This window comes from Oxyura jamaicensis, chromosome 24, assembly GCF_011077185.1.
Source record: "Oxyura jamaicensis isolate SHBP4307 breed ruddy duck chromosome 24, BPBGC_Ojam_1.0, whole genome shotgun sequence".
Taxonomy (NCBI): domain Eukaryota; kingdom Metazoa; phylum Chordata; class Aves; order Anseriformes; family Anatidae; genus Oxyura; species Oxyura jamaicensis.
Genome location: NC_048916.1, coordinates 3,915,304 through 3,942,830, shown reverse-complemented (window position 1 = coordinate 3,942,830; position 27,527 = coordinate 3,915,304). Strand labels below are relative to the sequence as shown.

At 50.6% G+C, this 27,527-nt stretch overlaps 1 protein-coding gene and 1 long non-coding RNA gene across 3 annotated transcripts in view; one reads left to right on the top strand and one right to left on the bottom strand.

Annotated features, from left to right (window-relative positions):
* Positions 1–508: 508 nt before the first annotated feature.
* Positions 509–27,527, top strand: part of UBASH3B (ubiquitin associated and SH3 domain containing B) — a 67,194-nt gene continuing 40,175 nt past the window's right edge. Inside the window, exon 1 of the mRNA XM_035345939.1 lies at positions 509–855. Within this exon, the coding sequence (XP_035201830.1) occupies positions 695–855 (161 nt within the window). The 5' untranslated portion in view covers positions 509–694. The remainder of the gene's footprint in view (positions 856–27,527) is intronic.
* LOC118177890 overlaps positions 5,745–27,527 on the bottom strand; it is a 74,918-nt gene continuing 53,135 nt past the window's right edge. Inside the window, exon 3 of one of the 2 annotated variants that reach the window (XR_004755959.1) lies at positions 5,745–6,127. This is a non-coding gene — a long non-coding RNA (uncharacterized LOC118177890). Of the gene's footprint in view, positions 6,128–18,975; positions 19,075–27,527 lie in introns of those variants that run through there. The other variant, XR_004755961.1, reaches the window with a different exon arrangement.

The window sequence follows — 27,527 nt, the reverse complement described above, 5'->3', positions numbered from 1 at the left end:
TGCTGCCATTTCAAAGCCGTGTCGAGCTGCACACCGAGCCTCTGGAGCCCCAGTGCTGTGCAGAGGGTCCGACCTCCCCTCCCTGGCTGCTCTGCGTGGTTAGGGCAGCACTGTGCCGAGCTTAAAAAAAAAATAAAACACCAAAACAAAAAATACGGGCTTGTGCGCGTCCTCCTTGCTTTTTCAACACCAGCCTGCCCTTCCCCTCCCTGCTCCAGCAGCGGCCTCGCTGGCCGCGCACCCTGCCCCTCTCCCAGCGCATCCCCGGAGCGCGGAGGGGGAGCGGGGGCTGCGCTGCGCCCCCCTTCAAGCCCCCTTTTGGGGCTCTCCTCCAGCAGCCGGCTCCAGCCCGGGACCGGGGCCGCGCCCGCCCGCCCCGGAGGCGGCTTTAAGAGCGGGGGCGGCGGCGGGGGGGGGTTCTCGGGGCCTCCCGCGGAGCCTCCGAGCGGCTGCGGGGGCTTGCGCGGCTTTTGCGCGGGGCGCGCACGGGCGGCGGTAGGCGGCGGCGGGGCTCCGGGGTGCGGAGAGGAGCGGAGGGGAGCGGAAAGGAGCAAAGAGGAGAGGAGAGGAGGGGAAGGGAGAGGAGCGGAGGGGAGCGGAGGAGGGCTCAGCCCCCTCGGCCCTGCCCCGGCCGCGGCCCCCGGCGGGGCGCTGCGGGTGTGCATGGCCCTGCGCGGGTGGCGATGGCTGCGTGATGGCCCAGCGCGGGCAGCCCGCCCCGCACGCCATGGCTGCCAAAGAGGAGCTGTACAGCAAAGTCATCCCCCGGCGGAACCGGCAGCACCGCGCGGGGACCATCAAACATGGCTCGTCGCTGGAGATCCTGCTCTCCATGGGCTTCCCCAAAGCCCGGGCGTAAGTGGCCGCTCGGTGTCTTTTTTTTTTTATTATTTATTTATTCCCCCTCCCTCCCGTTTCGGTTTGGGGTGGTTAAGGGATGCGCGGCCGCGGAGGGGGATGCGCGGCTGGAAGGGGGCCGGGGGCAGCCGGGGATGCGCTCCCGGAGCCGCCCCGGGGACACCGGGAGCGGGGAGGTGGCGGGGGCCCGGGGGCGGCAGGTGCCCCCCCGGCAAAGCCTGGGGTCGCCAAAAAGGCGATTTTCCTGGCACCCCCCCCCACCCCCCCTCCAAGCTGCAACCAAAACCCGGCGTTCCTGCGCTCGGTGCTATCGCCGGGGCGAAACTCGGTCACCCGGGAGATCCTCCTGAATCCACGCACAAGTTGATCTTTCCGAAAGAAAAAGGAAGGGAAGGGAATTTCAGGAGTGCAAAGCATTAGGTTTGGTCTCGTCCAGCTGAGAAATGTCCCGGTGTGATTGCCCTGCGTGTGCTTATGCTGGAAATGAATTAGGCAGCAACCTCAGGGTAACTTCCTAATGGCTCGGCTTGGAGCATGGTGACTCCTGAAGTGGGACCGTGGGCTTTAGGGTGCAAATGCGACCGGCCGGGATCTGGAGGTTTCCCGATCTAAGTTTCCCTTTTGTTGTTGATGCCAATCAGAACTCGGTGGCTTTTCAGCCTCTCTGCCGTGTTTTTCCATAAATACAGGGACTCACACATGCAGTTCTAGGGAGAGATGTCAGACTGCCACTGGCACATCCAGAAAATCCCGTGTGTTTCCCCTTGTCCTACTTAACGCTCCTTAAGTCTGTCGGTGATCTGTAGTTACGCACAGAAATCAGCATTTAGCTTTTATACATTATGCCTGCAAAAGAAGATGGTAAGAGCCTGGTGACTTCAGGCTCTGTGCCTGTTTGGAGAAACAGATGTGCACCTTTCAGCGTAGCCAGAGGGAAAAAGCAGCCTGGTGCTATGAATGAAACTCGCTGTCACCTGTGCGGCAGTGCCTTCGAGGCTGACCGTCAGCCCTGGGCTCACCTCACCATGCACCGAGGAACAATGCCTGTGGTTCGTATTGTCTGAGAAAACTGCCGTGTGACAAAAACTGAAACCAAAGCCTCAGTGTACAGGATAGGGAAGGTTAAAGGCAGAAAGCGAGCCAGAGAGAGGGGCAAAATATCCCAAGTGCAAAGAATGCTTGTTGCAAACGTAACCCGCCAGCTGGGTAAAGCTGTCTCGGTGCTGAGTTCAGGACGCTGCGATGTGACCCCATTGACAAGTCCTCTGCTGGCCCGGCCTGAAGTAGCTCTCAGCGCCCTATTCCAGCCCGCTGGAAATCCTACAAATGATTTATCATTAAAGTTCAGATAAGTAGCAAAACAGCAAAAGCCCAGACAAGGATGTTCCACCATGGCTACGCCGTGGAACAGTGTGTGGGCGCAGAAGGAGCTTTGGGACCGCACGGCACTGGGATGCTCCCTGCCGGGCTCTGCTGCCCAGAAGCTGTTGTTTAACTCGTGGCACGAAGCTCTCCCAGCCCCGTTTCCACCCCGCAGTGCCAAGGGGAGGCCGGGAGCCGGGCGAAGCTGGGAGCGCAGATCCGCGCCTGTAGGTCCTGCGTATAAATAGAAGGCAGGCTGATGCCTCGAGTGGTGGCCATCTGTTGGGATGGCTTAGGCAAACAAAGCCCCGAGTTGTCAGACGAGTCTGTCAGGGATGTCACTAAATGCCATCGCTGCTGGCACCACCGGGGACTGGGGCAGGGGATGGAGGGGCTGCTGAAGCTGGATAGGAAATGCAGGAGCTCAGAGGAGCGCCGCTTACAAACAGTGCCCATGGGGGTGTCCCGTGGGACTCTGGGGGACACTACTGGGACAGCACGGGGACGCTCACGGGTATCCACATCACCTAACTTCCAGCTTCTGATCCAGCTCAGGCAACTCCACTCCTAGCAGCAGACAGGTCAGCATCTGTAGCAGCAAACAGCATGAGATAATTCTTCTCCGTGCTTTTACCGGCAGTAAGAGCTCAGAAGGCCGGCCTGGCTCCGAGCTGGCGCTGCTGACGGGAGCTGAGGATTCTTGTGTTCCTTTCATTTTCTCAGTTCTGGGTTTCTTCAGGCAAGTGACTTCCACCCCGTGCATGCTAAAATAATCAGAGGTGAAAGACTCAATGTGATTTCTGAGTATTACTGGCTGGTTAATAGAGACTAGCTCGGTTAAGGGTGGAAAATGGTACGAGCCAGGTGGAAAGCAAGAGAGGATGTCACATACATTTAGGCTTTGGGTTTCGGGTGCTGAACTGCCGTGGATCTCTTGCTGAAATTAGGACGGTATTAAAGAAGCCTTTAATCGTCCAACCTGCAGAGTTCAGCTGGGCTCTGATGCGGGGCTGTGCGAGCTACCCGTGGACGCCTTTCTCTACGGATCGCAACCGCTCAAACTGTGTCGGAGTTTTGGACTATTACTGCGGGGAGCTCTCTGTTGGGGCTCCTAGTGTCAGCACAGGCTCATTTTTTTTTTTTAATTTTGTAATTAGCCCATTATATTACGTACTGTCTAGTCACAAAGGAGGAGACAGTCCCGATCCCAAATAGTTTCTGATTTAAGGCAGGAAGGAAGGCAGAGGTGATGTTATGATTGCCGTTGTGCAATTTGGGCGCTGAGGTAAGCATTTGACCAAGGTCGCACAAAAGTCTGGCCAGATCCCCACTGTCTCAAGACCCTAAACACAACAAGGATCTGCCTCTGGGAAGAAATTTCACGCAAATGTCATTTCCCAGTTGACCCAAAATGCTGTCCCCATCTTGCTGTGGATTTACTGTCAGTGGTTGCACCCACAGATCCCGTCGGACTGCCAGCATGTCTCATTTCTGTGTGATAATCCTTTACACGTGTCGATGGCCTTACTGAGAGCAAGCGCAAGGGAAGCACGCTATGATTTACAGGCCATTGAAACCACAGGGGAACATTTAAAACTATTATGCATGTACACACACTTCTATATTACGCATAGATTTTTTTATCTCTGTATAATGCTGAATATGAGAAAAGGTAGTGATGGACTGCCATTTTTTCAGGATGGAGGAAGGCCTCTGGCCAAACTTACATTATTGGAAGTGAGAGAGGGGTAAGCAGCTGAAATCCTCTGGGCTGCGTGGCGCGGAAGTCAGGGTGGCTCCAGAAGCTGGGAGTTCAGAGACGCACAAACAAAAAGTTTCACGTTGGAATTGACGCTCGTCCAAAACATCCTCAAAACCAGAAAGTTGCAAATTTAATACGAGTAGAAATCCTGCTTTCTGTCTTTTAATGCTGGGTGTGCATGTGTGCATGAATACATAAACACACAACACGTAAAGTGTTGCTCGTGTTTCTGCATTCAACTCTGAACTGAAGCCACAGCCCCCGTGGTGATGTTTCAGCAGAGATCCAGCCCTAGAAAAATGAAGATGAGTGTCTGGCTCATGACGTTACTCAAAATAGGTAAATCACCATCCCCAAGCACTTCAATTACAGGCATCATGTTTTTGCTTGCCTTGTTCTGTGTGATAAGCGTAAGAGATAAGCGCTGTCTGTGCCCCTCCGTGGCAGAGCTTTCCCAAACCGAACCGCTGTTCCTTCCCGTCATCACGGCCTGAAAAAACGGAGCCATCTTCTGCAGCCAGGCCCCTGGTGCTGGCTCGGTGTGCAGTGCCGTGCTCCTGGGGAGATCTGCTGGTGCTAGACGTAATTGCAAACACTGCTCCCCCTTAAAAAGGGGACAGGCAGGAATATCGTGCAGTTAGCCATGAATCAGCTTCACCACTTCCCCTGTGCAGCACGTTTCTTTCTTCCTCCCTCCCACAAGAGATCACCTGGGTTTAACTCAGCACCGTGGGCACGAAGAGGAGTCAGTGCACAAAGCTGGACCGCTTGTTCCCTGGCCACAAGCAGAGCCAAGCCAGTTTGATTTTCTCAGTAACTACGAGAATTTAGGAGCGTGCTAGTTTCATTAATTTCAAAGAAAAGAAGTTCAGATCCAGTTTACAAACAGAAAAATCTTCCCTTGTGTTTTGAAAATGTTTTCTAGGCTGCTAAAACATGTTTTGCCTAGTAACAGACTTAGCAACATAGCAGCATTTCAGCACAGAGAGGCTGTGAAATCTCTCCTTCCTCTAGGGTTTGAGCTGTATTTGGGAAAATACTGCACGCACACAAAAAAAGTGCTGCAGATAATCTTTGGATTTTGAAGTGGTTTCTGTTCCTTCACGACCTTGCCTTCAGGGTATTAGCTTTCTGCACATACTCTTGGCTGAAATTCGCCGCACTACAAAGGACCAGCCCCAAACGTAGGCATCACGTAAGTCCCGCTTAAGCCCAAGCTTGAGAAGCATTTTCATGATTCACAGTGACTTGTGCTGGCCTGGGGTACGGAGGGAAACTCCGTTTCAATTGAAGAAGTTGATGGACACAAATGTTTCTAGGAGCAACTGCTCTGAAGGCTGTGTTGAACACGTTTCCGAGTTTGTTAAGGAAATCTGGAGGAAATCTTCAGCTACAGAATAGCAAACCTGGGTGCTGTTGCCCCAAGGGCTTAGGCAGAAGCTTCCCCTAAGGCTCTCTGTGCTCATCATTCAGGACAGTGGCTTTGGGGCTTGGACGGAGCCTCTGGACCATGCAGTAGAAAACCAAATCCTAAACAATCTGTTTCCAGCGCTGCCTGTCAGCCACCAGACCAACAGGCACGTTTCAGCAGCAGCTTCCTAGGAAGCACTTGTGTCCCGTTTCCACCCCATAGAGTGGAGGAGGAGGAACAGGCACCCTTTGGCAGATGGCCCGGACGAGCCCTGCCTTCCCAGGCACTTGTTGAACCTTTGCGAGGCGCCGGGAGGCACGCGGCCCTGCCCACGCTGGGCTTTAACGGCAGAGGCTTCTGCACGGTGACTTGAGCAACAGTTTGAGCAATTAGCTGGCCTCGCTCGTCTCTCGCAATCGCCGGGTTCAGCACTGAGGCCGCTCACCAATTCCGTACATCTGTGCTGGAGGGGGTCCAACAGGTCTGCGCTGCACCGCGGAGCAGGGATGTGAATTGAGTTAGCAGCTGCCAGGAAGGTGCACTCGACAGGGGCTTCAGCAGCCGTCCATGTGGGACCGCGGCCCGCGGCTGCTCTGCACATGGGTTTGTTTTCCATTGGCTTTCTTGCACGCTTCTGCTGCAGGACAGAGCTCGTTACTGCAGCGCCGACGGTTTGGCCGTTGTGTTTGGCGGGGGGAGATCTCTATCAGGTTGTTGTTCCTTTCTTTAAAGATCTGAAGCGATAAAGCAGAGAGGACTCCTCACTCCCACTGTTTGAATGGAGCTGAGGTGCTGAGCAGCCAACACATATATTTATGTGTGTGTATATAGAAATGTCAAAACTGCGCTTAGGCTGGCACTTGCCCTTCGGTCTGTAGCTTCAATCTGTTATCTTAACCACAAGGCTTAGATATCTGGTCTAAGAATAACATCTATTTCCATTACATTGTATAAAGCTCTCAAATGGAGAGAGACCTTCCCTTACCAGGGGCTGAAGAAGTCACTCCTCTGATCAGATCATGGTCTAAAATTAAACCCACGGCGGCAGTGCCCCAAACTACCCCAGGGATCTGCGATTTGGTACATTTTACTGCTGTTAATCATGTCAGAGAGTCAGGAAAGTGGAACAGTTCAGGACTGATAGCAACAAAGAAGATGCTCCTGCCACAAGCATGGAGGGGGCTGTGTAGGAACAGAGCATCCCTTAATGCCCGCCGTGGAGCCCGGTCAGTGTCACTGCGATACCCGGAGCTAGTGCCCAGAAAGCCAGCTTGCACGTGTTCAGGAGAAAACCCAAGAACTTTACAGTGCCTTCACCCACTGCTTCATTGGGATTTCATGTTTAAATATCTAAGTAGCAGCACCATATGCAGCGAGTTCCTGGTTCAGTGGCAAGTCAGGCAGAGGACAGCCGTCCCCGGACATCGGAGCTGTGTGATTTAGGGCTATCCAGCTTCAGCACATGCTGAGAGAGTTGTTAGAAACCTTCCTGGTCCCCAAGTACGTGGTTCATTTGGGTATTAGAATGACAGGGTGACAACAAAACATTTGCATGTTCTTGTGGCTCAGTGATGACTTTTTTGCCTCGGAGCAAAAGGCCTAGGCTTGGGCCTTCCCCCTGCACGAGGAAGGAGGGCGGCTGCAGAAAGGGCAGCCCAGATCCCCCGCATCACCGGCAGCTCACTTAGTCACCTCCAGTTCACAGAATCCAAACCCCATCGTGCTAACAACTCGTTTGCAGTTCCCTTCCAAGCTACGAGTCGGTTATCGAGCGATGCAGAGGTAGCAGGGATACCTTTTCCCTTTCTGTCCCTTTCCCTCTCAGGGCACAGACCCAATGCTGCTGTCAGGAGGAGGTTCTCGAGACAAAGGCTCACCAGAGCAACTCCCGAGTTCAGGTACCCAGCATGGACTATTTGAACGGGGCCTTGCATAAAATACTGATTATTCACCCCCCTTGGAGGCTTGGTGACAGTGGCAGCACGTTGGCCTGTTTCTGCAGTGCTTCCTTACAAAGCCATCTGGTCATTTACCCTTGGATTACTTCTGCCACTTCGCTGTGCGAGAGCCCGTGCTCAAAGGGTGCTGACAGCCCCTGGGACCTCCTGAATAAATACACGGCCAGAAGCCGGGGGGAATTCCGCGTTTTGAAAGATCTTGAGCAGAAGTTTCAAAAAAAAAAAATCGGCGCTTTTAAATGTCAAGCTGCTAACCCTGCTGGCTCCTGATGAGCCTTGGTTTTCAAGTCACCTTTGAGAGTGAGTCTTGAGCTCCCAAGTCTTGCACACACTTGAAAATATTGCCCTAGGTTTTAAGCGGTGCTCACAGAGGATGCTCAGCATGCGCTGTGCAATTGCAAAACGAATAGAGACATCCGTGAGTGTGTCTGTACTGCACCCGTCTAATTATCCTCAACAAGCAGAGTCATCAAAAGAGCTGTAGTGGAGCAGCTGACAGCGTTTTGGATTCCATCACCAGGACTCGCTGCAGGCTTTGTGCATTACAATGGGGTGCACCAGGGCGCTTGTGTCTTACTCACCCGCTGGATAAACAGCCCCGAAAAGAATAGGCCCTGGCTCTGCTGTGCATTACCCTGTCCCCACCATCTCCTGTTCTGCTCGGGCGTGCACACAGGCTGAAGCTAGAGAGGGGAAAAACCAACAGCGAGAGATAATGGGATGGGCAGAGGGAAGTGCTGGAGCCACCGCAACAAAAGAGCTGACGAGCTACACAAACGAATTTTAGCCATTTTGTACCTCTTGGTTCCCAAACCACGCGTGCTGCCCTATCGAATGTTCTCTTCTGATATTTCTCCTGAAGCTTTGACAAGTCCCGGCTGCCAAAGGCGCTCTTTAAGGCACTGCCCACAGCTCCTGATCTGCAGCCACGATGCGCCGATCTCGCACACCCGGAGAGCAGGAGCCACGGCTCCTCTGTTCCCCAGGAAGCTCCAGCCTTCCTTTTTTTAGCAATTCCCAAAAGAATCAAGATGAGCAGGGACAGCAGATCTGCACGTGTAGACGTGACAATACCTGGCAGGTGTCAGGACCGGAGCAGTTTCTGTCACTCACCATGCAGCCGTGTAAAATTTAAACAGAAAGCAAGCAACAATAAACTGGAAGCTGCTGTGACTGGCAGGAGACGTGGCTGAGGTGTTTGCTTTCCCCAGACACCAAATTCAAGTCCTCGGGACTAAAGTTTGCTGTCTGCCAGCACGAATACCTTGCAGGCCAGTCCCTGTCAGTAGGAGATCAGCCTGGAAGTGCTCCAAAAGGTTGTGGGCTGAGCAAAGAGCAGCCCGGATAAACGGTTGGGATATCTGTCTGCTGTGCTAGAACTGCACAGGCATACCCAAAGATATGTCACTCTCTGGCCTTTCATACTTGGGCACCGAGAGAGGTTTTAACCGTATTTTACTCACACCCAGGGCGATTATCAAAGCCGAGGTAAACGCCTCTTGTTGCACTTTTGTGTACTGGTAGCCCAGCGCTGCGCCTCCTGATAGTGCCCAATTAACCAGCCGCCGTCGGTGACTGTGAAATAATTGCCGGTGTAGAGGTGGGTGTGTTTCAGAGAGATTTTTCATCTTGGGCTCGTAAAAATGGCTATTTTCTTTCTCTTCTCCCAAACGGAACACAGTGAGCTCTTACACCACCGAAACCTCATTAACGGCCCGATTCAGCACAGCGCTTGAGCAGGGGCTTCTCCCGAGCGGCTGACATCAGGATGTGCGATACTTCTCTGCTGAGTAGGAAGGGGATGCATTAAAGGGCACTGGAAATACCAAGAATGTATAGCATGGTATAGGGCTTTCTTTGTTTGTTTCTGAGCTGTTCCTCTTTTTATTGAGAGTGGCTGAATCAAAACACAGATTTTAAGCCCAACGTTTTTGTTGACGTTGAACACCCGTATCGTTTTTTTCCTTCTATGGCACCAGTGAATAGAAGCCTGACTTTTATGCACCACAACCCTACTGAGCTTGGGGCTGTACACACAGCAAAGCAGAACACGGTCCCTGCTCCGAGAGCTGGCAACCTCACCAGCAGCGGTGAGCACAGGGAGAGGCCGCGTGAGGAAGCAGACAGCATCGTCTCCTGCCGCCAGGCTCTGGTCTCAGCATCGCCTCCGACATCTCTTACTCCCAGTCGTTACCCAGAGGTGCGGTGAGCTAGATTGATGGGTGAAATTCGCAGCACCGTTATGAACTGCTGCTCCGAAACCAGCATCCTTCCCATTTTACAGACAGCAAGATGTAAAACGAGACAGCACATCAATCGCCTGATGCCGGGGAAGGCGCCTTAATTAACATTTGCCATCTACTCAAGACAAAGGGCGCTCCACAATCGCAGACTGTAAATGGTGTCGATGATGTCCTGCTCCCTTGTTCTACTACTATATTGAATTTATTCTTCGCAATCAATATTTCTTTCGGAGAGCGGCTGCCCGCTCTTAGCAAGCGTCAGATCACAATATATTACCCCCGGATACGCTGCAGGCAGTTCTCCCAGGCGCAGTTCAAAGAAATCTCAAGCTAAACAAGAATTGGGTCTGGTTCGTATTTACACTAGTCAACGGGCAGCGGAAGCGAGCCTCGGAATAAATGTAAATTACAGCTGCACCTTATGAGACACATTTATATCCTCTTCGCAGCCTCTTCACCCCCTCCCACAGAGTGGCTGTGTCATAAATGCACGCACGTCCTAAAGGGCAAAGCCTTCCGGTAGCGTAAATCAGCCCGGCACCACCGGCTTTGCCGGAGCGATGTTAATACGCACCAGCTGAGGATCTCGCCCAGAAACGACCCGACTTTCATTTCTGCAAGAGCTTCCTTTAGAGAAATAGTTTCTTTACACCGCTCAGGTAACGCAAAGAGGATGAGCCGGGATGGGTGGCAGAGCCCCGAGTCCCGCGTGCTGCCTGCAGCAGGCAGGTGGCTTGAGCTGTGCTGGCACAGGACAGCCGATGCTGTTTCCTTCCAGAGTCAGGGTGAGTTCAGGTTCACTGCTCCATGAGCATCCACCACCTATGCAAAGTCTAAAAAGCAAAGCCCTTTTTTTCAGCGTTAGCCTGGGTGTGTGCAAGGGGCCTCCCGTGGGGGACCGGCTGCACGACTGGGGCCTCGTACACCAACCTGAGAGCAGCAGCAGGGGGGGGGGGTTAAGTCTCACTTTGATTTGATAATAATAGTGCAATTTTAGAAAAGCAAAATCACACACACACACTATTTCTGTTCTTCTCCCTGAAGTACAATGTTCTGCTTGCCATCGGGCAGGTCAGCATTTGTAAGAATTCTCCATTTCATCATCCCGCTTCCCAAACAGCTTCATCAGATGCCACCTCTGAGGGAGGAATTAACTTCCTAGGCAGCCCCTGACTTTGGGGTCGCTGTATCTTTCTGACTTCCAGCTCTTCCTGCCCCAAAACTGCCGATGCTTGTCTGGATCAAAGTGGAAAACGGCGTGTCAGAGGCGCGTGGCGTGAGTGGGATTTTCTCTGATTCCCCCACCTGACAGCCGTCGCTCACACAACTTTTAACCCCTCTGAAAGTGCATGGCAAGGAGAGAAACTGCTGCCGGCACATCATCGCCTCTGATTTTAGCCCAGGCTTTGTGTTAGTGACTCGAGCACCTGGGAAATGTGTCTCGGCAGGCTCCTTGTGTGAGTCAGCCGAACCGCGGGCACCGGGCAGCCTGCTGCGATCCTTTCATCTTCTCCTAGGAAACTCCTGCGACCAGCTGCTGATTTCCTCGCCTGTGCTTGGTGTTCAGATAGGCCCATCTGCTGCACAGTGAACTTGAAAAGGGCACAGCCAAGGCTGCCCAGCTAAAATGTGCAGAGGGGCAGGACAAAAAGGAACAGGTTTTGTTAGGATGATGCAGAAATGCATTGCAAGAGCCCGAGGCACAGGTTGGTCCCTTTTCAGTCTGTCCTGAGTGGGGTTATGCAGGTCTGGGGAGGGATCAGGGGAGAATATCTCACTGTGTGTAACTCAAGTCATGCACCTAACGCCCTTTCTTACTTCTGTGAGAGTGGGGGGCAGTGGAGAGGACGCAGGCACCAAGGTCCGTTCACCATCCTTCCTCTAAAGGTCACAGGAAAACCTTGTCAGGCCTCAGGAAGCAGAAGGCTGAGGAGAAACATCTGCCTCGGTTCCTTGCCCAGCTTCAGGGCAGATGCCTTCAGGTGCCATTGCTGGGGGAGTGTAGCAACTCCCTGTCTCACAGGCTTGGGGGATAGAAACATAAAAGATTAGGAAAATAAAGGTGAGAGCTGGAACAGTGATGGGGCACGGGGGTTGTGTATGGACCGTACAAAGGGCATGATTCCCCACGACTCGCCAAAAGAACCAACACCTTACGCAGCAGCGCATGGCAGAAAGTTGTACTCAGCCCTCTCTAGAAACCAAGTCCTTTTCAGAATCCATAATGGATTACCCGAAGTCAGCAGCCACATGGGAAAGTCTTGGCTAACCGATGCTCAGTGTCTCTGCGAATTAAACACCCCGACAGACATGAAAGCATTACCAGGTATTTGCCTGAGGACACAAAGGGAGTCGTTTGCGCTGCTGGGTTTAGATCTCGGTAATTTGGATTTGCCATCAGGACGTAAATAACACACAAATGTACTCTCATGTGGCAATTAGATACTGTTCCAGGCATCCAGCTCAACTCTCCACCTGCAAAATATTATTCCCATTTTGCTGCAGCATATCCCCCAGGCCTACAGGACCTTTGATGTGACTTTCATTTGAGTAATAGACGTGACATTTTGTGATTTCCTAGGTTGAGTGGAAGTAATGGTGAGGAAGGAATCCTTTTACCACGCCGCTTTATCTCGCTCTTACTTGTTACACATTAGTTTCGAGCATCAGGAACATGCAGTCGGTTTATTTGTGGAGTATCTCCCTAATCACAAAAGCATTCGAAGCAGTTGAACAATTTAGTTGACATTATGCAAATGGGATTGAATGTTGTGATTAGATAATTGTCCCTTTGCTTCGAGGTATGCGTCAAAGCAGACACAAGTTTTCTCTTGAAACGAAGACTCCTGAAAGCGACATCTTTTTCACTCACTTTTCATTGTTAGCGGTGGTCTGGGTGAAAATAATCAGCAAATCCCAGCAGCATCCCTTCAACACCCTGCCAGGTCCGGGCAGATTTGTTTCCACGGCCGGAGGGGAGTTGCAGGTTTGCCTGGTGCACAAACACCCCTGAGCTTCCCAGAGTTAAAGCTGAGCTTTGCAGCAGCACACGGCGGAGGGAACCGCAGCCTTTGAAGGAGCACGGTTCCACGGGCTCCCCCTCCGGGCCCCACGTTCAAGGAGCAAACTGGCACGAATTTAGGTGCCAAGCTGGCAGAGGATGTAAACGTGTTGCCGAGGTTCAAAGGCACGAAGAGTTCCGTTGGCTTTAATGGGTATTACTCAGGTGCCTGACTGCACGGCTAGCTCGCGGGCTTTGAAACCATTTTGTTTTGCTTTTAAATACCGCGGCGCAGGGTGGAGCTTCGCTGCTCGTCCTTTGCTGCTGCTGTTACCGTGAGCTCACTGCCAGCCCACGTTAGAGCGGCTCCGTTTGGCTATCTGGATCCGTGGCTCTCTCATTTCATTTCCTCTCGGTTTTTGATCAAGGAGGTTTCTTCTCTTCTGTGTGTGCATCCTGCTTGTTCTGAAATGTGCAATTCCATTTTTTGGCTCTAATTATTGCCGTGCCCCCTTTCTACACCACTGCTCACGTCCCTAATCCATCACTTGTAAGGGAACAGGGTCTCAAGTAACCCATGAGATGCCATAATATTGCTCTGCTTCTGTTCCTAGGGAATGGGTTTATGTTTTAGCTGGCTCTGGAGGTCCATGAATATGCCCTGGAGGTAATTTTGGGACATGAGTACAGCGAACAGGAAAGGCGCCGGTGGCACTTAAGGGCTTGCAGGTCCTGCCGAAGCCGATGAGATGTAGGCAGATCTGAAACCCTACAAGGTGGCTCCCAGCTTATAAAAGCTGCCACCGGTACTTCAGCTTTTGCTTCATCCAGAGTGACATTATGTCCACGTTTCATCCAGAGTGACATTATGTCCACGTGCGGTTGGCCGCACTGCCGCGCTGGGTAGGAGTGAGGGCACAGCTCCAAGTCCCCATTACGCTTGAAATGTAAAGCCACCATCTGAACCCTGGCTGAGCAGCCTGTCCGACCACAGCCCTGGCACTCCGAGGCAGGTCAAAAACAGCTTGGAGTCAGGTCCTGAGCACAGCCCTGCCCTGGTCCCCATCTGAAAGTCGGGACCAACCCAGGATGGGCTCAGCCTTCGCTTCCCGTTCGTCCTCAGCAATTCTCTCGGCACCATCTCGGCACCTGCCGTGCGCTGCCCTGCATCTGCCTGCCCGCCAGCTTCTGCTCTACGTCTGAAATGGCTCCGCTCGTACCTGCGGTGTCCCATGGTATTCATGTGGCACATAAATAGGAAGAAAAAGAGGCTTCCTATTCTTCCTTATTCAGGTTAACCTTTTTTTTTTTCAATACTGGTGCTTAAGATCTTCTAACCACACTGAGACAAGGGGATCTAACGTTTAAAAGAGCTTTCTTTAAAGATGTAGATTGCATTGTAGGAAATGAGAGGCAATAATCAAAGGAAGTTCTTCATTCTCGTTATCAGCTCTCCCCCGTCTCCTTTCTCACAGTGGAGTACTTCTGTGTACCCAGCACAGCCCCTCTCGATTCAATTCATTAGACCGAAGCCTGCCTGCCTCTCATCATCGCAGCCCCTCGCTGCCACCATCACCTCGCCCAAGGCAGCGTGGGTTTTGCCTTGACTTTTAAACAAGTCATTTTCCAACCCAGCCAAAGCCACGGCTCCTGTCCCTCAGAAATCAACCGGTAAAAGCTTTCCTTTGTCCCGCCGCAGTCGGAGCATACTGATTGGAAGAGGAACCATTCCCATGGACTCAGGAGACTTTGAATGGGATTGTAAACATTGATCTCCCTCCCTCGCCTGTGTGCCGGTGATATCCAAGCCATCTGTAAACCAGCTTCAGCCAGGGAACGTGCTCAGCCTGGCCAGCGAGACTGCTCAGGTCACCAGGCTGAGACAAGGAGGTGTAAATGTTCGCAATTAGTGATGACAAATCTTCCGTGTTGATGGCTGAACGGGCTCTATTAGGACACGTGGAGAAGGATGCTTAGGTTCCCGTTCAAGAAAGCCCTAGGCAGGCATTCACATCCCATTGCTCCCTGTGAATGTGGTGGGTGGAGGTACAGAAGTGTTCTGCTCTCCCCGTCTCTGTGCAGGCTGAGCACGGTGCCTGTCAGAGAAGAATTTCCCCCACTTTGCATGTGTTCAAAATGGCTGCATAAAGCAACCGAGAGCAGAAACGCAACCCTCCAGGTTTCAGAAAGCAGCGTGCTTTACAGATTCTGGCTGAACCTTTCAGAAAGCACCAAAGGAACGAGCGGGTTGGACGCGGGGAAGGTTTCTGAGTCACTCTGCGCATCCACCTCTGCGCCGTTTTCCCCCCACCACGCTTTCAGTGCCAGCTGACATTTCTGCAGAAGTTGGTTTCTGCGAGCAGACGTGGGGAGAGCCGTGCCCGTCCCGGCCTGTCCAGCTGCAGCACGCACCCATCCTTGCTTCCCTGCTGCAAAGGTCGCTCAGCGTTAGTGCAAGTGTGCAGCAACCCCTTCCTCCGCCGCCAGCTAATGCTTTCCAGGCACGTTCCTCCAACAGCTTGTCCCGGGGCTATTTATTTGTGTGTTTTCCTTCTCAGCATCTCCTCTTTGCAGAACCTCATATTCCCATGACGTGCTAGCTCACAGCAGGGCAGCCCTGAACGTGTCCCCACAACGCAGAATCCGTCCTTCCTCGCGTCCCTTCCTGCTCCCAAAGCGTGTGGGACCGAGCGAGCCGCCCTGCGCTGGGAGCACACGTGCTCGGGGCAGGAAGCAGAGGGCAGAGATCTGGAGCTGTAAATCTGCCACCAGCAGCCACTTCTGGCTCTGGCTCCGCTTACAGAAATAGGCTCTGGTGACAGGTGATTTCGCTGTACCACCTTGGGTGAAAGGAAATGTTGAAATACGGGATTTTTTGTGCCTTCCTCTCCTATGTATGACGCATTCAAAGGTGAGAAAAAATAATTTCCCTCCCCCAAACCCTGCAAGTTTTAAAACTGCTATCCCTTTTTATAAGTCACAGAATCGTAGAGTGGTTTGGGTTGGAAGTTGTATTCTTTGGGTTTCTCGCCAAGGCCTAGGCACCCCCTCCTTTTGCCCGTTTCTATAACCTTTACAAGCCATACCAGGAGCCCGGAGTAGGAAATAACAGAGGCCCCGTCCCCCAGCCAAACACCGGTACTGGTACTGCTCAGCCTCCCCTTCTGCCATGGGGACTTTGTTTCCTATGCCAGGCGTATTTCTGAAGCTGGGAAGAGAAGGAAAGGGCTTCTTCCATTCCTGCAACTCGTTCACCCAAAGCATCTTAAGCCAACTGCATATGTATTCATGTGCATTTCATCTACGATGCTGAAGATCCCCCAGATCATTTGGGACCGGTAGCTGTAAAAATACGCAGCAAGAAATACTGCTACTTACACATCCCTCTGCTGTGTGTGTATGGGCAGGCATACGCACACATTTATACGCACGTACCCAAGCACGCACCCCTACAACGTATACAATGAGCTAACAGGATACGTACGGTTGACATGAGGCAGCAATTTGTGGCCAGTGCGTGCTTCTCTCTTTTTCTCTTTTTTTCTTTATAACACAAACCAAAGCAGCAGAAGCAGCAGCAGAAGCCAGGAGAGCTCGCTGGTTCCGAAGAGAACCCGGGGTCTGACTTGGCAAACGCCACTCAAATGGGGGTTAACTACCCACCCCAAGCGGGCAGCGAGCTCCTGCAGAGGTCCTGCGGTGCCAGCAGGCGAGCCAGACCTCAAGCAAGGGCGGGGATGACCCACACGGACCTGTCCTACAGCACGCTTCTGGCTAGCTATGTCTTCCTGACCACAAGCATGGGAACGTGATGCCCGATTAGTAAAGCCCTGCGTTTCTGCAACGCCTTACATTACCGCCTCGCCGATGCTTTGCTAATTGTGGCGGGGGTTAGCAGCGGGGTACTGCCAAGCGGTGCGTGGGACCGCTGACAAAGGACACCCAGCAAACCCCCGTGGAGAAGAGCAGTGCTTTGGGGAAAAGCGCTGCCTATGCCTTGTCTTGCGAGGTCTTTCTGTGGTTTCATCTAAAAGATGCACACCACTGCATGGCTGAACATATACAGGATGTGAGCCACTGGGTTCAGGAAATGAATGGGCTCGGGGCTGATCACTTTGCGCGGTGATAAATGAGCGGCCCCAGTCCCCCGCTGCCCTTCTGCCGTTATCGCGCGGAGCTCAGCGATCGGTCCTGGCCTGCCACGATACGAGAGGTGCCAGAAGTCATTCTTCCACACCATAAGGAATAATGGCCTGCCCTCCCTTTAATGTGCGCACATAAATAAAAGTACAAGGCTCGCACAGCCCATTAGAGGAAAGGTTCATCTAGCTTAATGTGCCACCAAGCAGTTCTCCTAGCCTGTGCCCATCAGTCACTTGGAGATTTTATGAGCCAAACTTTGCATTTGGCCCCAAATGCGAGGAGGCCACCACTGAGCCAGTCCTAATTTAGATTTCATTTTCATAAAGCATTTACACTTTAGCCTCCACAACGCTGAGTGATTTCCAGCACTAAGTAATGCATTAGCCTGACAGTACTTGAGTTTGTTTGATTTTTTAAGCACAGAAGACCTTGACTCTCCTCAGCTCAGGTCTGGGTTCCCCGAATAACCACCCAAACCTACTCCAGAGGGTGCCCAAGGTTCCTAAGGTTCAGTTTTAGGCAGCTCAGTGAAGCACACCTAATTTTGCACGTCTGCTCTCCCCAAAAGATGCCCAAGCCCTTCATTCATCAGCCACTAGGGCTGGCAGAGTTGATAGATGGGGGAAAAAAGCACAGCCAAAAGCAAACCCTTAGTTCTTTCAGATGCGTTTGGCAAAATTTTAGCTCTTAGTGTAGGTTTTGACAGCACAGAAGGACCGGGCATTGGGTCAGATACATCTCAGTCCTGGCCTTCAGCGGGTGTTAACGATCGCAGCGCTCTTGTGCTTGCCGTAACTCCATCAAGCGCTGCGCTAAGGCCACCAGCGCGCTATGGAGAGGTTTCAAAGACAGCACGGCGAAGCCACTTTGAAATCAATGGGAGCACACTCATAGCCTGGAATCAAATCATAGCTAGTACGGCATAGACGAGTCTCATCTTAGTGATTTTTGAAGGAAATGGGGAGAACCTGAGGATGTAAGTTAGTGCAAGAGTCCAGATAGAGGTTGGGGGCTATTACTGAGCTGCATTCTCTCTTACTGGGAAGCCAAAAAGCATCCAGTAGAAGTGAGAAATCCCCCTTCTCCTTTCTAGATTAAGAAAAAACGAAAAAAAAAAAAAAAGCTTAGAGTTTCAGCATTACAGTCTAGGCTCTGGCCGGCTGCTCGGGGTTCCCCTATTCCCCAGCCCGCAGCAATGGCTATTTAATACTTCAGTGGCAGATTATTCAGAGCTCAGCCCAGGTTGAAAACGCAGAAATTTGTCAGGAAGAAAAGGAGCAAGCCATTATCAGGCAAGATAGTTGTGTGTTTTCTCTCTGAGCAGCTCTGGGATGAACAGAATTATAAGCCAGTTTACAAGAACATCTAAGAGTGTGAAACAAGCAAATCTTGGTGCCTGACTCCTTTGATTTGCAGCTGAGCTTATTGAATACAAGTTAATTGAACTTGGAGGGAAACCACAGAGGAATAGGTGGAAGCAAAATCTGCCCCATTTTCCTTTGTGCAGTTTATCCAGCAGGAAGTGCCCCCCTGCGAGCTTACATTTGCATAACTGGAAGGACCCCAGAATTTGTCCTGCAGTCAACGTAACCCACGTTTTGAACAAGAGCCAGATTGTGAAATCCCTGGGATGGCTGCCATTATTCCCTCAGACCCGAATGCGGAGGTCGCGGCCTCTACGTTTTAAAAGTGACCAAGTCTAAGAAACAGCTGGGCCGTCTTTATTTCTATTTGGTGGCTCTTTTGTCCGTTCATTCGTCCCAGGTGCTCTACAGCAGGCTTGCTGCCCCTGAGCAGCCGCAGACCCTCGGCTGGGTGCCCAGGTGAGCATGGCAATGCCCCTAAAATCACGCTGTGACCTCCAGTGCCATCATATCAGCTGCTCTTCTCTTCAGAAGCTCGCTTTAACTGCCAGAGGGCTTTCCTTGGGTATTGTTTGCAAGGAAAAGGAGATCCTGGGCAAAACATCCAGGAGGGGCCACAAGGTTCAGGGACAGTCGCAGGGCTGCCGGGGTAAGGACTCTTCCCAGGGGAGTTTGGGCGGAAGCTCTTTGACCATGAAGACCAAAATCCGCGTGCACCGTATGAATGAACCTTTATTCTGCAATCAAATGGACACCAGATGCTGGGATTAAAACGGAAACTTTTCCCTGTGGTCCTGGGAAGGCAGAAGAAGATCTGAATGTGGGCCGCTTCAAAGCTCAGCAGTGTTTGAAAGCTCCTTCGCTGTGATCTCTGGCAGTTCTCCTCCTCGCCAGTGCAGCGGTTGTAGTTGACAGGAGGTTCAGGGCTGCTGGCATGGGAACAGCTTCACACAAACAGGTCACTTTTCAGTTCTGGAGCTAAGCCAAAAGTCACGTGAATGACCAAGTGTCGGAGAGTTTTATAACCACCGCCTGCCACAATCACACATCCTGCACACCTTGGATTTTTGTGCTGAGAGGGGACAAACCTCTATATTTGCCCTATAAAGTCCCTGCACCTATTGCTTAGACACCAAGTCTTGTATGGAGCAACCTCAGAGCACGTTGCAGGACTGCACGGCGGGGTGCGGGGGCCACCTGTGTGTACCAGGGGAGATGTCCTGGGTGCCAGCTGCTCCCCGGACACGGGATTCACGTCCCTGAGCCCCCAGCTGATGCCTGACCCTAGGAGTGATGCAAGCTCCTCTTCAAGCTCTGCTCTCATTCCCCGCAGCAGCTGGAGCCCTGAGTTACCTGCCTGGGGCTTGGCAGGCAGCTGCCCACGCCGAAACACAGAGCCAAGGGCTGCACAAAGTTATTTGGGTTGGGAGACAGGGAAATAACCAAAATGACAGTGCTACTGCAGCAATTGCACGGCTTTGGGAAAGAAGAGCTTAGTAAAACAAGGGCTGAGACCTGTGCAACGTGTCTCACCCTCTCCCTCTTCGATGCCAGGAGGTCCCAAGGGCCACGTTTCCTCCACTCTCTGTCTTCTCTGATTAAACCGTGCGCATCTCAGGGCAGGGACTGCATCTTGTCCTCTGACCTAACAGCTCCAGGCCGGGGGTGTTGGAGCATCTCTGTGTATTTCTGCATGCCGGAGGAGCCTGGCTGTGAAAGCTCAGGGGGATGGCACACTGGGTTCAGCTCTTAAGCTAACAGTAGATGAGAAGGGAGAACGCATAGTAAACAACCCTGTGCTACTGCCGTTTATTCAGCAGGGCTGTTGAGATGTAGGTGGTTTGATCTTTTTTTTTTTTTCCTACTCAAACCCTAGCTTCTCGTCTTTTGGGTAGCGCCGTGTTGTAGTGAGAACCGATGGTTTGTTCTCGTGGAAATAGCTGGAGCATTCGAAGAAACAACACCCTGTTAGTTCTGAGCAGATTTAACACCCCTGCAAAGCTACCATCTGCCACCAAGGAAGGGAAATTAAAGCAAGATGCCTGAGATTCAGACAGCTGCCAGGGCCTGACAACCTCCTTTGCTTTTCTCTTTGCCACTAAACGGAGACTCGTTCTAGGTAAGCGTTAGCAGAACAGAAAACCAGAAAGAAGTGTAGGTACCGCGCCATTAAAAGAGCATTTCTACAACTTCTTGAACACAAGTTACTCTTGGGCTCGTTTGGGGCTTTGTGTTTATCACTGCTAATTGGCAGCCCGGGGCTATAATTGGCTTTTCAGTACCATGTATTTAGAGGAGGGGGGGTGAAACTGTGCTTTACAGATGAGGATTTTCCTTCTGCTAACAAAATGGTGGCGCCGCGCGCTGCCTGCTCTCTGCGGAGCCCTGCAGGGCTCAGACGAACACAGCCAGCGGCGCAGCTCACCTCGCCCCGCGGGCGGCCAGGAAGCCGTTCTCTCCGTATTTCCTAGACAACTGCAAGGCAGTGCTCGGCAAGGCAAGGCTCGCTGAAGGTCACACAGGGTCCATATCAAAGGCTCGGTGCGGAGTTATGGTCTTCTGGGGACACCCCCAATATATCCGAATATTATCCCAGCCTGTGGACGAGAGCAGCCCCTATTTTATAATGGGTTAATCTAAGCATGGGGGTAGAAAAAGGGAGCATGAAGCAGACAGCATTGCACTAGCCAGATGGATTCACTGCTGTCAGAAAGCAGAAGGGACACTTGGGTCTCTGTAACGTCAGGAAAAGGGATCGGTGTGAGCAGGGACGGCATCTGGATAAAGAGGGAAGGGGTTTTATAGCACTGGAGGAACCTCGCATGAATTTATAAACAGCTGTACATCTAGATTGCGATTCTTTCCTGTATTTCCCCCCGAGAGCTGCCAGGTTCCAGCCGTAGCTGGAAGGTGGAAGGACACACGCGTGGCACTGCACGGGGACGTCCCCTGCGCTGTGACAGCTCTGCGGGGCCTCGCTGCAGTGGGACGCAGCATCCGACGGCGTGGGCACCCAGCTCTGGGGGGGGGGGGGGGAATCGGTGCCCAAAGTACAAGCACCAGCTCTTCAGTCTGCTTCCCTTCCTGGGGGTGTGCTGTTCCCAGCAAGCCAAATGGACAGAAATGACCAGCCAAGCTTGTTGGTTTGGGGTTTTTTGGGATCCTTTTCTCTAACCTAAAGCTGTCGAAGAGGTGTGGGGAAAAAGCAAACAGGGCCGAACTGGGTTTCATCAGCTCAGCACAGTGAGAGGCCTTTGCAAGGTGAAAAAGACTGGGAACCCATAAAGTCATTCAGGATCATTCTCAGCCTGATAAGACACAAATTAATCTCCATCAATGTACTGCTTTGCTAATATGCTTAACACGTGAAATTCAGAACCTCCTGGAAGGAGCTGGACCAAGCTGATCGCTATCAAGGTGATGTTCGTTACGAAAAAGGATCGACAGTTCCAGAGACACGAACTATTCACCACTATTATTAAAATTCATAACATGACTCAGTCGGATGTTTTCATCCCTAATGAGCTTAGATAATGTTTTCATCTCTAATGAGCTGAGATAATTCCAACATGAAATGTTACTGCAGATGCTTCCTTTTTTTTTCCTGCCTTTATAAATGATGTCCCGGCCGTTCTACCCCTGACATTCCTGCTTGAATTTTTGCCCTCCAAGTCCCTGAACATATTATTATCGACAAAAAAGACAATTCTTCCATTAAAAAAAATTTAAAGACAAAATGTAGAAATTTCAGGCAACAATAGGAGCAGAAGCAAGATGAGAAAGGTTTTTTTTCTTCTAATGTTCAGCGAGCGGGACAGGAGAATGAGCTTGTTCCTTGTTCTTTCCCTGGATCTGCCTTGTTCTAAGTTTAGCTACTAAACCTGTTCGTGCCGTGGTTTTCTCTCTGCTCACAGCGACTGCCTGAGACGACAACATTGAATGTAATGGGCTGCAGGCTGTAAAGCACTCGGAAATTCTTAGAGGACAGGGGGCACGGGGTAATATTTACCTCTGAATTACGGAAAATTCTGCTACGTTCCTAAGCGAGACAGTGTCTCTTTAAGTCATTAAATATGTAACTGGAATACAGACACAAATAAATTATTTAAAGTTATTTCTAGTTGTGTGTGGGAGGTGGGTGGGAGTTGAAGTTGCTACTTGGTGGTTAGAGCAGCCTTTAGCCTTTACATTTCTCCCCGCTTTTGCACAAGCTTTTTTTTTTCTTTATAACTCCCCTGGCTGATGCAGACTAACGAGCTGGCTTTGAGCAAACTTTTGGGGGGGTTGTGAGATTTTTGCCTAATTTGAAAGTTTTCTCCGGCCCATTGATGCACCTTGACCATCGGCTTGCAGCCTCACGCCCAGCTTCGTGCTGCCTGTCAGCAACACGATGAGAGGCCAGGAAGGGCTCCTCGTGCTTCACGTGGCTTCGCAGGCTCCTGGCTTCTGTGCTTTTCATTTAAGGATTAAAATACATCGTTTCCATGGGGTCCTAATGGCTTTTTGCACAGAACTTTATCCGCCCGTAGCCAAAACTCAAAACCAGCTCCTAACCCTGAATTGCAACCCTGTAAATGCCCCTGAACGAACCCAAAACTCAACGCCAATTTCCCTCCCCATCTATCACCCATCCAGACACGGCGGTGCCCAGCTACAAACCTTCCTGCTGCAGGAGGCCGAGCGAATTACCTAAACCTCGATACCGAGCTCGCCCTTTTGCCACTCTTCTCTGCCTTTCATTTTCCTCTGATAAAAACTGCTGGTTAGACACAACTCTCAGCAGGCAGGTTTGCCATTTCAACAGCAACAGAAGAAGTTTAGCCACTGGATTTCGTACGAATGTGGTTTCATTTCGGAGAGGAACAAGCAAATGGCAGTGCTGGAAAACGAAGAGCAACGATTCCCTGAAAAAAAAAACCTGATCAGAAAGGTTCGTGCAGGATCAAAAAATGCAATTGCAGTCGGTGCAGATCTGCTTTGAGAAGAAGCTACAGCCTCACACACTGCGGACAGTTACACACCCTGACATTTTGAGAGCTGAATATATCATTCCTGTAATCGGCTCTAAATTTGTGCTTGCTTCTGAGTTGCCTCCCTCCAGCTTAGCGTGAGCCCAGCATACATTCTCTGTCTCTCCCCGCAGGTATCATCTGTTAGGCCCCCATACAGCACAACCACAATCAGATTTTGTTGACTGGACGTAAAAAACGCTCACCATTTTAAAAGCCATTTCTCAAGTCAATAGAAATCTACTGAAGTTTTCAAAATGCCAGTCTGAGGACATCCAGCTTACGCTCAGCAGATTTAAATGAAGCTGCTTGATCAATCCTCACAGACCTTTATGTACCATTGAAAAAGGGAAGAAAATTCTGCTTCCTCCCAACTAGTTTTTACGATATTTGCATTAATAATGCAGATTCTGGTAGAACCAAAAAGCCCCTTTCTGCTACCGAGGTCACAAGTTTGGAGGCACTGCTCATAAATATATTGATGCCCCCACGAAAAGCTCCACCTATGTAATGCAGAGGTAACACCGTGAGTACAGACGGACAAAATGCAAGGGAAAATGGGGACTGTAGGACGGGGAGAAGTGCCCAGCTCAGCACCCCATACACAGACGGGCTTTGCAAGGCAAATTGGAGCACAGGACCCCACCTCATCTACCCAGGACAGGATTAGTCCTGGTAACGTGCCATATTTAGTCTCACACATTGGGGTCCCTTTAAAATCCCATCCCGGGTGCTCCAGCATGCCCAGGAAGAAAAAGTCATGGAAGACTTTGTTCTGCTGAAGGAGTAGAGCAGAGAGCTAGGAAATTCAGCATGGATGAACAGAAGGAATAAAACCTTGGTTGGCTGAGTGATGAATATGAATCTCAGGCCCTTGCCAGAGCACCATGACTAGCAGAAGTGGCTGTATGTAGGACTCCAGGACTCCTGGTGCTGTTACCTCCCTTGATGTGGCTGCCAAAGCTCCGTGCTCTGTCTCTGAGGACCCTGGCTCCCATCCCTGCTTTCAATCCCTGCAAAAACGTCCTTCCCTGAGCAGCCAGAAGGGAATGCAATTAAGGCTGCCTCGTGCAGTTCATAAAGGCTAATGCATGAAAATGAGCAAAGACAAATTACAGCAGAATATGCAGAAGAACATTTCTAATTGGAAGGTCAGCTGGCCTCGTTCCTTGAGCCTCTGAGTACTGAGCTGAAGAAAGCAAAGGAGAGTATGTTGCTGGGAACAGTTCTGTGCTGTCTGGGAGATGGGCAGGGTGAGTAATATGGAAACTCCTTTTCGACAAGATAATGCACTTCTTCAGTCTTTCTCAGGAAATCCAGGCACAGATTCTGGCACTTTATTCAGGAACCTGTGTCCCTGAGAACTGAAAACCTGGGTGGTTTTGGTTTTTTTTTTTTTGGTAGTTTTTGCAAAGTCATTTTCTCTCTCCTCACGGGCATGTCTCTGTAGCACAGTTTAGGATGCTAGCAGAGGCTTTATTGATTCAGGGGAAAGAAATATCTCCTGTCCTGGAACTCTCAGTCACTGCTGGAACTGGGCTCCCATCCTTGTTAACGGATTTGGCTCTTCTTTCGGGTTTGTTTTCAGTTTGGCTGTGACTTCATCTTGAATTACAAAAATACCACATGCACACACTGAAAAAAAAAACAAAACACAAAAACCACCACTACTGTTCTCAATGTTTCCTGCCATGAAGAGCCAGACACTCTGCTTGCTCTGGCCTTCTTTCCAGCCAGACCCTGTGGGTTTATGTAGTGCCTGTAGTTTAGCTCCATGAGGGAACGTGGGAAGGCATCACCATGAGGCTGCCTGCAGTCTTGTCACTGCTTAGGATCACCCTGACTTCTTGTTTGAGGGGGTACAAGGTGGCTCTGATCTCGGGTAGGCCCCAGACAGTCACTTTTTCCCCCTCTGCCTGCTTTCCCATCCATGAAATGGGAACATCCCATTAATAACCCAGCCACTCTAAGAAAAACCAGCAGGCTTTTCCGTGAGAGCGTAACTGGGAATTAACATACTTGCCACAAATGAACCAGCAAATAAAACTGTTTCAGGGTTCATTCATTCCTAAACGGAGAATGTGAGGTGAACGTGCATTTGCATGCACGCTTTTATCCTGTACCTCATCTCTGCCAAGACAGCGGGGGGGCAGGGGACAGAAGGACAAATAGTAGTGTTACGCTGGAGCGTGAGCACCTCTCGCACGCTCACGTACCGGGAAAAAAAAAATCATAAGCTGGTGGTTAAATAAGCCTTTGTGTAATTTTCATCTCTGATTTTCCACTCTGAGTCACCACCATTTACATGTTATCTAACACCCGGAGCCCCGAGCTGATGTTCCTTTCTGTTCTGGGTCATGCTGGGGGGGGAAAGAGCAGCTCCTGGGGCTCACAGACCCCGGCTGCGAGAGGTGCTGCCAGGCAGAAGGAGTTAATGGCTCGCCACAATAACTGTCACCAGACAATTGGGTTATAAAGAGCAGCAGTTACCGAAATACATTTTAGCCTGCAGCACGCGGGAACAATGCAGCTATTGTATTGTAACCACAGAACTTGGCACATGATAAGCTCGAAAGGGAATCATGTTTTGTTTATTACGGAAGTGATGGAATCCATTGAAAGGTTATTGTTTGACTCTTTTGGAAGCAAAGCCCATCCCCTTTGTGGAGGGTGTTTGCAATCCTGGGGTCAGAGGCAGGAGGGGGTTTTCAGTGGTGTTACCTTTGGTCCACCAGAGGTAGTCTGGAGGATACCATAATTAACCTGATGACCCTTCAGAAAGCCCCTACCAGACCATGATTTCCATAAAGGCAATCAAAGAGCTGAAATCTTGGGGAAGTTATTCAGAAGAGCAGCTCAGAATTTTCTATTTTAATCAGAAAACCCACTCCCTAAAAATAAATCCTGATTGGAAAGCAGAGGATTTTCAGCAGTTTTCAACGCCAACATGTCTTGTTTGCAAACATGTAGTCTCAGAGCAAAAATACAAATAAAAAGAGCTGATTTTCAGGCTACATAAATGCTCGGTCCTCACGGAAATGGACAAGGTGTGAGGCTGTCACTGATTTGGCTTTTACCCAGGATCGTGTGTTCTGGCCTTTTATCTTATTTAACCATTCCCAAGTATCACACAGATCAGATGCCAAATTCATCAATAAAACAAAAAAAATGCGCAGTGGATTAGAATGCTCCCCGTGACGGTTTTCCCAGCAAGTACAGATTTTTACCTTTTCTATACGAATAACGTCTGGATTCACTCAAGCCACCTTGATGTGGGGTAAGAGGAACATTCTGGAGGTTTTAATACAGGGAGCAGACCTTTGAATGGGGGTGGATGATCCAAAAAATGCTTTTGCCAGGCTCCCTGTTAATGGATGTACAGGACGGAGGGATACAGATAATTACCACATCCCCACCGTAAATTACCATACATTTCTTGTTCCCGTGGGTAAAGGCCACAGAGCTTGCGGGATGGAAGAGCTGCAGTTTCTGACCCTCCTGCACTCCATCTCGCAACTCCTCCACCAGAGCACTGCAGAATTTAGGGCTTAAGACTAGTGACAGAAGATCACGAGATTGGCTTCAAGGCAGTCAGATTTAAAAAACATAACATGAACTTGAAAATAACTTTTTTCTTCATGGTCTCTAAGCTTTTAGGATACACTTCGGTTATTTTCTTCAGCTTTTCTCCCCAGCCGGGAAGCTGATTGACGCTGTTTATTCTAATGAAACTCATTGATTCTGAAATAATCACTTGATATTAGGAGCTGTGCCATTAAAAAAAAAAATGAAATCAAATTACAGGAGCGAGGAACTCCACTATTAGGAATATGAAAGGGCTTTTAAATTTTTTCAAAGGTTATTATGCCCTCAACACTTCGCTGATTTTTTAAAGTGCATAATTTCATTTGAGTCACTTCCCCTATAAATTACATGCTTAAAAACCTGCTGATGTTGCCTCCAATATCAAGAAAAACATCTCACTTTGGACTTTTTTTTTCCACCCCCTACCGTATCTCTATTTTACCTCAATAGATACTTTCAGGCAAAGAGGGTTTTTTTTTTGTTTTCCTTCCCTTAGGAGCAGCAGGGATGAACGCAGTTACAATTAGGTACACGCACAGTGCAGAACTGTCTTAAATCGTCGGTCCTTCTAGTTGTTTTCCAACATACGGCTTATTTTTCTGGGTTTGTAATTAGCTTTGGAACTGGAATTGCTCATTTTTAGCCAGGTCTAGCAGGGAGCAGGGTCATCTCATCCTGCAAGAGTCAGACCAACTTGTGCAGAGGTCCCAAAGGCATTGGGAAGCCTCCGGGATTTTCCTCTGTGGGCCTCAGTGGGGTTGGGAAGAAATCCGTGGGAACCTAAAGAATAGCAGCAGCAGCCGGAGACCTCGCTACCTGCACTTGGGGCAC